This window comes from Myotis yumanensis, unplaced genomic scaffold (genome assembly GCF_028538775.1).
Source record: "Myotis yumanensis isolate MYYU_CA2020_CCGP unplaced genomic scaffold, mMyoYum1.0.hap1 SCAF_3, whole genome shotgun sequence".
Lineage (NCBI taxonomy): Eukaryota > Metazoa > Chordata > Mammalia > Chiroptera > Vespertilionidae > Myotis > Myotis yumanensis.
In genome coordinates this window covers 32,247,844-32,261,065 of record NW_027223754.1, presented here as the reverse complement: position 1 = coordinate 32,261,065, position 13,222 = coordinate 32,247,844, and the positions used below count along the sequence as shown (strand labels likewise).

Below are 13,222 nucleotides of genomic sequence, written 5' to 3'. Positions count from 1 at the left end.
CCGTTTCCTTGGTGATTAGCCAAGCATGAGCCAGATAGCCTTCATGCAGAAAGAAGATGCGTGTGGTTTGACATTTCATAACTTTCCTTTCCTTTGTGGACCCAGGAAACGAGGTACCTTGCTGAATTGTAATTCACAGCCACTGTGAAAGTTTTATACTCCCTTTTCATATATAGCTAACACAATTTATCTTTTAATTATATTTATTGCAGTCCCAGAGTGTTACAGCGAGTCCTTCCAAAAAAGCAGCATGCTTCCCTGCTCCCTAGTTTATCCTGCGCTCTTCATCTGGCATGCACACTCAAGCATTTAGACGCGTATTGCTCACGGCTGAAACATAAGCAAATTGCTAAATTTCCTTTGGACTCATTTTATTGAACAGAATCATTCCAAAGGAAATCTTTGAATACATGACAATTTCCTTAGATTTGTATTAGGCTGCATGCATATAAATTTCGCCATTACATGCATGAGGGACGCTGTCACGTCCAGCAGGAATCCTATCATCCAGCCCTTCAGACGAAGAAAACATAAAGACAGAGTGGAAAAGGAAAGAATTTAACCAGGTCTCTATCTTTGGCGACTTTCATGTTTTTCTTCTTTCATCTCTCACATAACAAAACAGCAAGAATAGGGAGGATAGGGCTGTGAGCAGAGCAGCTGTCCAGAATGACCTAGAAAGGTCTCTGCTTCAAACCTGCTTCCTGCTGCTCCAGCAGCACCTGTATGTTCCTCAACTCCCCACCCCGCCACCCCAGTGGCTCAGCTGAGAGGATAGATCTTTATTCTCATGACATGGCAGACTCACCAAGATATAAGGGATTTCTAGGATACATTGAGTTCCTCCTCGGTGGATTCCCTTTCATAGAATCCTCTCTGCCCATTCAGCTAGGCTTTGCAGTTCACTTCCCTTTGCATTGCCCAGGCACCCAGGGACCTTGTCCCACTGCTTTGCCTCCTCTGCCTTCTAGAAGCCACTGGTCTCAATGAGATCCAGACGCTGAATGTGATGTACTTAGATTCTCAGGGAGACTTACTTTATTTGGAAGCAATTTCTCTGTAGTGCAATGAATGGATTTTGACTGATACAATTACAGGCACAGAATGAGAGTCTCCTTTTTTGGATAAGCAGCCCATTTAGCAGCCTCAAAAATAGGGGACATAGATGTTCCATGAGTCCTTCTTGAGTCCATAATGTAAAAAAAGTTTCTGAGAAGGTCTGGGAGAAAAGTGCAGGTGAGCAGTAGAAGCAGGTATGAGGGATATTAGTAGAAAGTGATAGGTATTATGCAAAGCTAAGTACCGACAAGCTTTTTCACTTATCTTCAAGGTCATCTTGAGAGGTGGGGGGTTGGCATTACCTTCCATGTTCCCTAGGTGAGAAGCCAGGAAGTCCTGGTACCTTGACCAGGCTGGGTACCAGGCTTGACATGCTGAGGAGGAGGGCCGCCAAGCTCTTCCCAGGGCATGGAGCCTTGGAAAAAGGACTTGGCATTGGCAGCTGGAAAAGCTGGAAAGGAAATTCCTAAATGGAAAGGCAGGAGTCATGTTAAGAGAGGAATTTTGGAGCAGAGTGGCAGGAAGTGAGGAGAAAGTACAATGGGAAGCACCTGGAACTATGCCATAAATCAAAGGATTTTATTAGGTAAAGTGGACATCTCTCCCTAGATAGTGAGGATTTATCAGCAATTTGACATGAGTGACTGTTGAGTTAGATTTTTGGTTTTCTATTCCCATCTTTTTATCAACATTTACTTCAAGTTTGTGTGTTCATCTAAGGCAAAAAGAAAGCATATGAGTTACCAGAGATCAGATTACATTTTTTTTTTTTTTTTAGCCACGGCCACCTCATTTGCTATACATTTTTTAAAAGTGAAAACAATTAAAAAACACCTTCCAGTGACATTTATTGAAATTGCAGTTTTCCTTTTAGTGTGTATGATTTTGAAATGCTTAGGCAGATCTCAGATTTCAGTATTGTGCTAAGTTTTTGAATCTGTACTGTGCTCCCACCTCACCCCCATGGTTAGGGGATGTCATTGGAGGTTTAGTGGGGGATCAGGACTTTCACCACTGTCCAGAGGTAGCCCAGCCACAGCTCCTGTCTCTCCACACACGGTGGAGTGCACTTTAGTAAACAAAGAAGCACATCTACTCTTGCCGCCTGCTCACCCGACAGCCGGAAGTGTGGCTACAGTCCCAGTGGAGACCCAGAGCTCCCATGCTTGCCCAGCAGTCGTGAGAGTCCCCTGTTCTTTTATGTCAGAGGAGGTTGAGAGGGGAAGCTAGACTTCTCCCACCCAGCAGTACCAGGCTGTGCCTTCCTTCTCCTGCTGAGTGGGGCCAGAGGAAGGCAGCCAAAACAAAGGTTTAAGTTGGAAACTACAACACCCTTCTCCAGACAAGTGATCCACATCTTCCTAGGAAAGCAGCAGGAACATGGAAGAACTCAACAACACCATCAGTCAAGAGGATCTATTTTGCTATAGAACACTTAAAACAAGAAAAGCAGAATATGCATTCCATGCAAGTACCCATGGAACATGTAGCAAAAAAGATCATAAATCAAAACTAAATAAACTCAGAAGGATCAAAATTATACAGAATGCAGTTGCCTGCCACAGTGCAATCAAACTAGAAGTCAATAACAGAAAGATAACAAGAAAATCACCAAATACTTGAAAACTAAGCATTGCCCTTCTGTATAATCCATGGATAGAAAGAAAAAAAAAAGAATTCGCAAGGGAATTAAAAAAAAAGTAGAACTGAATGAAAATGAAAATGCAAGAATCAAATTTGTGAAACATGGCTAAAACAGGTTGAGAAGAAAATTTATAGCGCTAAATAAATATATTAGAAAAGAGGATAGTCTCAAATCATAATCAACTCCCACCTTAACAACCTAGGAAGAGGAGAGACAAATACACTGAAAGCAAGAAAACAGAAGGCAGTCACAAAGAGCAGAAATCAATAGAATTTTAAAAGGACAGAGAAAATCAATAAAACAAAGATCTGGTTCTTTTAAAATAACCACAAAATATGACAAACAGCTAGTAAGAATGACAAAGAGAAAAGATACAAGTTGCTAATATCAGGAATAAAATAGGAAGTATGACTACAAACTGCAGACACTGCAGACATTAAAAAGATCAAAAGGGAATTACAATCAGCTGTTATAAATTTAATAATTTAACAACTTAGATGAAAAGGACCTATTCCTCAAAAAACACAAACTACATCAGTTTTCCCAATATTAACAACATAATTTTAATAGCTCGATAACCATCAAGGATATGAATTTGTAATTTAACTCAACTGAACAGAACAGGAAGGCTCTGGTCCCATATGGTTACACTGGAGCTTTCCTCAAATACCTAAAGGAAAATGAACACTAACCTTACATAATCTTTTCTAGAAAAATAGAAGAGAGAACTCTCCTTGATTTTCTGAAGCTACTATTACCCTGATATTAAAGGTATTTAAGACAAAGACAGTATATACATCCACAAAAGAAAAAAAAAACCTGAAGATCACTATCCATCATGATACAAATACAAAATACTTTTAAATACTAGCAAATATAATTAAATAATATGTTAAAAAAATCATTCACATTAATAATTAATTTTTCCCCGGGGATGCAAAGCTGGTTCTATATTTGAAAATCAATCATGATAATCTATCATATTAACCGGCTAAAGAAGAAAAAAAATCACATAATTATATAAATAGATGTGGAAAAAGCATTTTATAAATTTAACATCCATTCATGATAAAAAAAAAAAAGACTTAGAAAAAACGTAGGAATAGAGGGGACAACCTCAATTTGATAAAGAGCATCTACTAACATCTTACAGTTAACCTTATATTCAATGGTAAAAGACAGTGTTTTACTCATAAGATCAGAAACAAGGCAAGAATGTCTGCTCTCACTACTGTTATTAAACATAGTGCTGAAAGGCATAGCGCTATAAGGCAAGAAATGAAATAAAAGACATTGAAAAGGAAGAAAGAAATTGTATTTGTAGATAACATGATTGTCCATGTGAAAAATCTCAAGAAATATATATATATATATTTCTGGAACTAATAAGTGAGCTCCTCAAAGTCACAAGATACAATATAAACATAAAGTAATCAATTTTATTTCTATACTGGAGGCCCGGTGCATAAATTTGTGCACAGGCCTGGCTGGTGATTGGGCCAACTGGGCCGTCTCGCCCAGTCCCATTCAGGGTTGATAGGGCTGACTGGCCTGGGGGAGGGGGGTGGTTTGTGGAGGGACACGGGGGAGGACCACGGAAGGTTGGCCAGCTGTGGGAGGTTGGCTGTGGGAGCACACCAACCACTGGGGGCAGCTCCTGCATTGAGCATCTGCTCCCTGGTGTTCAGTGTGTGTCATAGCAACTGGTCAACTGGTCATAATGGTCACTTAGGTTTTTATATATAGATACTAGTAATGGACAGTAAATTTAAAATATAACATTGATAATCACTCATAAAAATGCGAATAGGTATAAATCTAACAAAACATGAAGATCTATATGCTAAAAACAACAAAATGCGGATGAAAAAAGTCAAAGATCTAAATAAAAGGAGATATATATCATATTTGTGGATTTGAAGACAATACAATAAATAGTCAATTTACTAATAATATAGTAATAATTCTCCCCAAATTGATACAGGGGTTTGATGTAATTCCTATCAAAATCATGTGAAATTTTGTTTAGATATAGCAATATAGTGAATATTATTCTAAAATGTATATGAAAACATGAAGAAAGTAGAATAGTTAAAACAACTCTTAAAAAGGAGAATAATGTGGGAGGAATTAGTCTACTTAATTTAAAGTCATATTATAAATTAATCAAGATGGAGGTGAAGACATAGGTCAGTGGAACAGATTAAAGCATGGAGAAATAGATTCATACAGATGTGTTCAATTGATTTTAGGCAGGTGAGTGTACCCATAATTTGTCAACATGGGTGATCCAGGCGATGATGTGAATGTCCTGAATGTTTAGCTCATTAATGTCAATATTCTGGTTGTGATGGTTTTCTAGGATGCTATCATTGGAGGGATTGGGTGAAGGGTCCACAACTGAATTATTTCTTACAACTGAATGTGCATCTGCAAGGCTCATTCAGGGTTATTTGGCTTTTTTCTATATTCCTCTCACTAGATACATAGCCTCTTTCTCGTGGATTCCTTTTCTGTTTAGTCCCCTCTTGCTGCCCATGAGGCAGTCCTCTCAAGCTGACTAGTTAAAATTTCACAAGCAGTCGGGTGATTGTTGTCTTTATTGACCTAACCACCCATACTCCCTTATGGGCGATGTGCCATTCAGCCTGGCCAGTGTGGCTCAGTGGCTGAGCGTCAACATATGAACCAGGAGGTCTCAGTTCAGTTCCCACTCAGGACACATGCCCGGGTTGCAGACTTGACCTCCAGTGTGGGACATGCAGGAGGCAGCAGATCAGATTCTCTCTTAGAACTGATGTTTCTACCTCTTTCTCCCTCCCTTCCTCTCTGAAATCAATAAAAATATATTTTGAAAAAAGAGGTGGCATTCATTGGGCAGCTGCCTCCCTTAGTTCAGTCCTGATACACCAGGGCAAAGGACAGCCTATGACACCTGACCATAGCGACATGCCTCAAAATTTTCCCACAAGAAGCAGAAGCAGCTGTTGAAACTGATAAGCCTTCTGGCTGAGCTGATTTCTCAAGACCACATTGGAGTTCATGCTTAGCTGAGATTGGGAGAGGCAATAAAACATGAATCTCTTAAGAGAACAAATCTCCCAGGCCAGACTGGAATACCAATGAAAGCAGACAATGAAGTCATTTAAGCGTATTTAGAAGTAAACTGTCCTTGAATAATCTAGGCATTATTTTTTCATATGTTTTCTTCATTTTAAAGACTTCAGATTAATGGTTTAAATGATCTAAAAGGACCCTTTTAATAAAGAGACTGAATTTATCAAACTGAAATCACACTTCCTTTTCAAGGTGTCACGGAGTCTTTCCACTTGGTTAGTGAGTTTTCTGCGCAGGTTAGAGGCCTTAAATATAAAGGTGACTCTATGAATGTGAGTCACCACCATTTTCTCTTAAAATAATGATGAGAGGAGGGCTTTGCAAATTAGAACAGAGAGGTGTCCCTGTGTAATGTGCAGAATGACAGCACACAGGTGAGCACTTTGAACCTGCATGTAATGTGAACTCTAAGACCTGAAGGAGCTTTTTTATGAATAACTTTAAACCTCCCCTGAATCAAGTTGTTCTTTAAAGGGAATTATTCTTGTGGTCATGTTTCATCATTAATAATTATGCCATTTTCTTTTATCCTAGGTAATGTATGAAATTGTTGGAGCAATTGAAAAAAATAAAGACTCCCTTTCACGGAATCTTTCATTTGTAATGAAAAGTAAGTTTCTCCCTTCCTATGGTTAAAATACCCCACATTTCTTAGTTCTCTGAACATTATCCTATAAAATATGCCACCAGCTAAAGGATAATTTAAATTCTGTTACATTCTAATGCCCAGAATCATAAAGAATGGATCTTTCCACACTATACATTGGTTACAATTTAATTTGGAGCCTAGTAAAAACCATAATTTAACTAAGCTTTTAGCAGATAGAAATATAAAACACCTTTAACACTCTGGTGTTATGAATATAAAAAAGCTCTTCTGTGAAGACTAATGAAGATGAATATGGCTTCCAAAGTTATTTAGGCCACAGCAGGGTGAATTCCATTACTTAAGATGATTCTGAAACACACATAAGGGGTAGTTTATTCTTATGTAATTTATATAAAGAACTAATGCTCACAAAGTAGAATAAGCATACAAATTGATATGTACTCATGCACATACATATATCCATATATCAATATACATTTATAGGTTTCATCTACCTCCTGAACCTTAGTACTTTATATATGTTTATCTATAATTCTATACTATACTAAAGCTATATGCTACATGTATATGTAGTGTAATTATATATATGTCAATATATATTTCTATCTCCTCTAGTAATTATTTTCTTAATAGCATTTCTGCAGTGATTCACATTTTCCTAATAACCTTTTCAATGAATTAAAGCATATCATCTTTTGTGCTTTATGTTGCTCTGAATGAGATCGAGTCATTTATCTTTCCTAGGGAAAGAAGCACATGATAGTCTTTCATGAAATAAGGGGACACCTTTGAGCTGGAAGTAAGACATTCCTATCACTTCTGGTTTGAGGAACATATTTGCCTTAAGCCAAACAGCACACAGTTACAATATATTGTTTTACACAGGGAATTACTTTGCTTGCCTCTTAGAACTTAGGGTTTTTGTGAGTTCTCTGAAAAACTGAGACTAATGATAAAATATGGACTTGGAATAATACCACATAGAAGGAAGAAATTGTAAAAAACAGTCCTGTTGATTATCATTGCATTGAAAATGTCGTATTGTTTTTCAATATTTGAACTTTCATTTATAACATACTTTCAGTTAACCTACACATTCTATAAAGATCTTATATACAGCATGTTTTCCAGGTGGTACAATGACACTTTCTTATTTTTGTATTTTATGGTCATAGAATATATATTTAGAATGAGGATATGATGGCTAGTGATATTGCAATTCTCCTTATTTTAATAGAGTCCCAACATTTTAAAGCCATTCTATTGTTTAAACTTGCTAAAATTTCCAAGACATGGCAACATTTTCCTTAAAGGGACAGAAAATAAATACCTTAGGCTTTGCAAGTCATAAGGTCTCTGTTGAACTCTGCTGTTATAAGAAAGCAGCCCTAGACAACACAGATGGACATGGTGTATTCCATGAAACTTTATTGACCAAAACAAGAAGTAGGCCAGATGTGGCCAGTGAGTCATAGTTGCACACCCATTCTATCATATGAACAAAAGATACATGGTTGTTACAGTATTTTATGAATCTGTGAAATGTTTTAATATCTTACACTATTTATCTGTGGTTGCATCCATACATAGACTTGCAATAAATACAAATAATTTTATTATTTAAATGGACCATGGTATTATATATTTACTATTTATCTTTATTTTGAAATAATTTAAACTTAAAGAAAGTTACAAAATTAGTTCAAAGATCTCCCATATGTCCTTATTCCATATTTTTTTCATTTCCTTTCTTTTACTCTTTTTCTCTCTCTACCATTCCTTTCTTCTCTCTTTATTTCCTTCCTTCCTCCCTTCCTTCCTTCCTTCCTTCCCTTCCTTCCTTCCTTCCCTCCTTCCTTCCTTCCTTCCTCCCTCCCTCCCTCCCTCCCTCCCTCCCTCCTTTCCTTCCTTTCTTCTTTTATTTCTTCTTTCCTTCCTTCCCTTTGTGTGTGTGTATATACATATATTTTTGATTCATTTGAGATTAAGTCACATGCAACTTTATTCCTAAAACTCTGGTAGAAGATCAAGCGTATTATCTTATATAACATCAGTAAATTCTCAGAATATGTAACATCGATACAATAATAGTAATGTCTAATTATGAGCCCCTGTAAAACTTTACCAGTTAACCTTGATCACTTTTGAAGGTGGCATACTTCAGGTTTTTTTTTAATCAAAAGTCACTGTTTTTTCTTTGATAAGTAATTTGTAAGGAAGCACTTTGAGACAATGTAAATATTTTTGTCCTCATCAAACTTCCACCCATTAGATTTGCAAAATGAATGCTTCTTACCTAAATTAATGATTTCTCTATGGTTGCAAGATTATGGTTTTCTAACCCATTTTTTCCATCAACAGTAAATTCTACTATAAGAACTCATCTTTCTGATTAATTATCAATATGAACTCATAAATTCTTTTGTTTTTTTCCTTGTCTCTTTAAAAAATGTTATTGATATAATATTGTTTGATAACATTCTATAAATTTCAGGTCTACAGCATTGTAATTTGGTATTTGTATACTCTGTTATGTGCTCACCACCAAAAGTCTAGTTTCTTCTTGATTCCCTTATTTTACTCAATGAATCATAATCCATTACTATTATTATTTTGATGTTGAAATTGCCAACATGTGGCCAGTGAGAGCCTCCTATGTCCTTTTGACAGGTTCTCATAATATTTTTTAGCATTTCCTTGCATTTTTTTTCTTCCAAGATGTTCCATGCTTTTCTCCCTTGCCTCAGATATAGAATCAGCCATGTGTCCAAGAAGCCTTGATTTATTTTAGAATAGAATAGTATTTATTCTTAAACACGAAGGTCTAGGGGCCTCGTGAGCTCATTTCTATTGTGGTGTCATGACTTTTTGGCTCTTTCAGAACTACCAAATTTAAGATATAGATATAGAAAATATATCGATATATAAAAATACTAGAGGCCTAGTGCATGATTCGTGCACCTGTGGGATTCCTCGGCCTGGCCTGTGCCCTCTCACAATCTGGGACCCCTCGGGAAATGTCAAACTGCTGGTTTCTGCCATATTCCCACAGGACAGGCCGAGGGACCCCACTGGTGCACAAATCCATGCACCAGGCCTCTAGTATGCATACAAGATCTTTGGTTAATCTCTTTCCTCCATCCCCTCCCCCCTTTCCCTCTGAGATTCATCAGTATGTTCCATGTTTTCATGCCTGTGTGTTGAGCATCTGCCCCCTGGTGGTCAGTGTGCATCATAGCTACCGGTCAAATGGTCACTTAGGCTTTTATATCTATAGATAGCTATATAGTTATATATTAAAGTCATGAATTTATGCTATTACCTCTATTTTTAATTTAACTTAGGCTTTTATATCTATAGATAGCTATATAGTTATATATGAAAGTCATGAATTTATGCTATTTCTTCTATTTTTCATCTAACACCAAAGGGCTTCTTTTTGCCTTCTTGCATTCCATGACCATGTCTTCCCTTTCTGGACAGTTCTCCCTAGTTGTCTATTTGTTTATTCATAGAATGACTTCACACTGAGTGCATTGCTAATAAATACGTTAGCCTGGACAAACAAAATAATATGGGTGTAGAAAAGGTAAAATGGCTTTGGTACAAAACATTGCTAACTGTCTGATGGGCTGAGCATTATCCTAAATTATTTATGCACACTATTTCACATTTTAATCTTGTAGCAATCCTCAAAGTAGCTATTGTCATGGTCATTTTATTTTATTTTATTTTTTAAAAAAAATATATTTTATTGATATTTTACAGAGAGGAAGGGAGAGGGACAGAGAGTCAGAAACATCGATGAGAGAGAAACATCGATCAGCTGCCTCCTGCACATTCCCCACTGGGGATGTGCCCGCAACCAAGGTACATGCCCTTGACCGGAATCGAACCTGGGACCCTTGAGTCAGTAGGCTGACGCTCTATCCACTGAGCCAAACCAGTCAGGGCAATGTCATGGTCATTTTAAAGAAAAGGAAACTAAAGCTTAAAAACCTGCCTATATATAGATAGGGGTAACACAAGAAAAATGCCTTCTGGATCCTTAAATACCATATACAGTTTTGACTATGCTGTTTGAATTTATAGCCAAAAACCTATTCATCATTACTCCAGTTTCTTTCTGAGATGTGAAGAAAGGAATGTGGTCCTGGAATTATTAGAATTTGTATAACCTAACATCTAATACATATCAACATGTGCTTTTTATTTTTAGTTTATTTTTTCAATTACAGTTTATATTTAATATTATTTTGTATTAGTTTCAGGTGTGTGGTATAATGGTTAGATAATAGTATACTTTACAAAGTGTTCTCCCCGATAGTTCCAGTACCCACCGGGTACCATACATAGTTATTACAATTGTATTGACTATATTCCCTATTTATATGTGAATCTAAAGAACAGACTAAATGAACAAACCAAATTGAATAGACTCACAGACACAGAGAACAGACTGATGGTTGCCAGAGGGGAGAGGTGTGGGGCACTGAGTAACAAAGGTGAAGGGATTAAGGAGTACGGATTGGCAGTTACCAAATAGTCCCATAGATACTTACATCCAGCCCTGAGACAGCGTAGATTCTTGGGAAGCATGTTCCTGGGTAGTTACTTTCCTGCAAGAGGAGTTCCTGGGAGAATCCATGTCTTCATGACTTGGGCAAGTGCATTAAAGCCCCTTAGGATTGATCAGGTAAGTTTCTGCTCAGACAGCTAGGAGAGTAGTAAGTGACAATTAGAGAGTGAGGGGTCAAGCACTCAGGTGGAGAACTGGGAAACATAGATCAGGACACCTGGCCAAGGGCAAGGGCGGTCAGAATTCATCAAATGGTATAATGCATCGTGGGGAAAATAAAATAGAGGCAAAGGGAAAGATGGACTCTTCAATTACATCTTCCACTCTGAATGTGTGACTAGCCGAAGGACTTGGAAGAGGAGTAAGTATAATGTAAATAACAATGTTAGTGCCACCTTACAATATTCATTTGTTTATTTCCTAGCTAGTGAAAATGTCGTGATCAATCACTTGTTCCAGTCGAAACTGTCACAAACAGGATCCCTTCTATCTTCCTACCCTTCTTTTAAATTCAGAGGACATAAATCTGCCCTGCTCAATAAGAAAATGACAGCTTCTTCAACTATTGGAGAAAACAGGAATTATCTAGAACTTAGTAAGGTAGGAATTTTGTGATTGTCGTTTGGTTGTTTTTAAGTTTGCTTAGAATGTTTGCTTCTTTTTTTTTTTAAGAAAGCACAATTATAAGTAGTAAAGGAAAGAAATTGATATTTTAACTTTTAAAAATTAAATGAAAGGATGCCTATTTGAAGTATAAACATCAGAAAGAGGGACCAGTATAGGAAAGTACTTTCCAGTGAAAATTCAATAGCAAATACAGTATTTGTAATTGTGTTGGTTGTCCGTGCAATATCCTATTTATGTTTCATCTCTATGACTGTCTCTGTGATGAATGGGAAGTAACTTTAGGGCTAGTAGGCTAAGGGGGAATTAACTTAGCTACCTTATTCTGTTGACATTAATTACTTGAGAGGTTTTAAGTCTCTGAACATAAATTGCAGTTTCTCACAGGCACAGTGCCTTTTTCAGGTGCTAGAATGTTTTTACTGCATATTTTGTAGACATTTAAGTTTTTTTTTATTATACTATTTTTTAAATGTGTATTTGTCTCACACAAGTGTGGCTGCTCTTACAACCTAATGGTTCAAACTATTTTTGTAATAGAACTACAAATTCAGTAAAGAGTTTTTTCAAACTGAAATGTCTTCAGTTTAAAATTCAGTGTGTCCCAGTTTGTTTTGCTTGCCTCTACCAAAACCATAAAAGATGAGAAATATGATTGGGAAGGTGTCCAGGACAATCATTTTTAGATACTCAGTTGTAGCTTGCTGGAATGCATTTTAGCTTACCAATTAAAATGAAAGCATAATTAAAATCAGCTCTATTTTAGAAGAGTGGCAGAAATGTGTATAACATATTAGAAATGTGTGTGTGTGTGTGTGTGTGTGTGTGTGTGGTTCCTAGGCCTGAGACTTAGGGATCCTTTGATATAGCTATATGATCACAGGAATTCAATCTCACTGAATACAAAAATGGCATCTTTTACATAAAAAAGACAAAGATTTACCCTTTATAAGGAAGATCTCTATCCCTGTGGGTTTCATTGAACCTGTTGGCCCTTCCTTTCTCAATCATCCTGGAAATCAAGAGCAAGAAATCACTGCACACCTCTAAATTGTAATTTTTAACCTTAATTATTAAACATTACCAGGCATAGATGCCATTAGTCTTTTCCCTAAAGGACTGGAGAAGAGAGATAACTCACAGTAGTTCCTCCACCCAGAGAGGGATATTGAATGTTTAATTTCAAGGGGTGGAGATTTATTTATTATGATTACTCCTTAAGTGTTCCATTCCTCACTTCTGTTCAAACTGCCCTCATCCCTGCACGTCCTCCTCTGTGACTGGCAGAGCAGGTAGGAGTCAGCCCACTTTGTAACTGAGCGTCACACTGGGCTTCCTGTTTGTAGGAAAAGGTTGATCCTGGACCAGTCGCGTCACTTGACAGTCCCTCATCAGTGATAATTAATCATTTCTGTTTGACAGTTGATCTTAATGGAAGGGAAAGAGCTATTGCCATGGCAGCAATAACACCAAATTGACAAGATTTTTATTAGAATTTTTTTCTTCTATAAAGATCTTTCTATTTAAAGAGAAATGATTTTGGATCACTAGATATGTTGGCTTAAGTCTGTATGATTTTTGTGAAATG

The 13,222-nt window shown here is 37.0% G+C and overlaps 1 protein-coding gene across 2 annotated transcripts in view; it reads left to right on the top strand.

Moving 5' to 3' along the window:
* The window catches only part of MYO16 (myosin XVI), a 533,335-nt gene that overhangs the window by 364,504 nt on the left and 155,609 nt on the right, over nt 1-13,222 (top strand). For both annotated transcript variants that reach the window (XM_070408604.1, XM_070408603.1), the window contains exons 24-25: nt 6,356-6,431; nt 11,435-11,610. In XM_070408604.1, the coding sequence (XP_070264705.1) occupies nt 6,356-6,431; nt 11,435-11,610 (252 nt within the window). The remainder of the gene's footprint in view (nt 1-6,355; nt 6,432-11,434; nt 11,611-13,222) is intronic.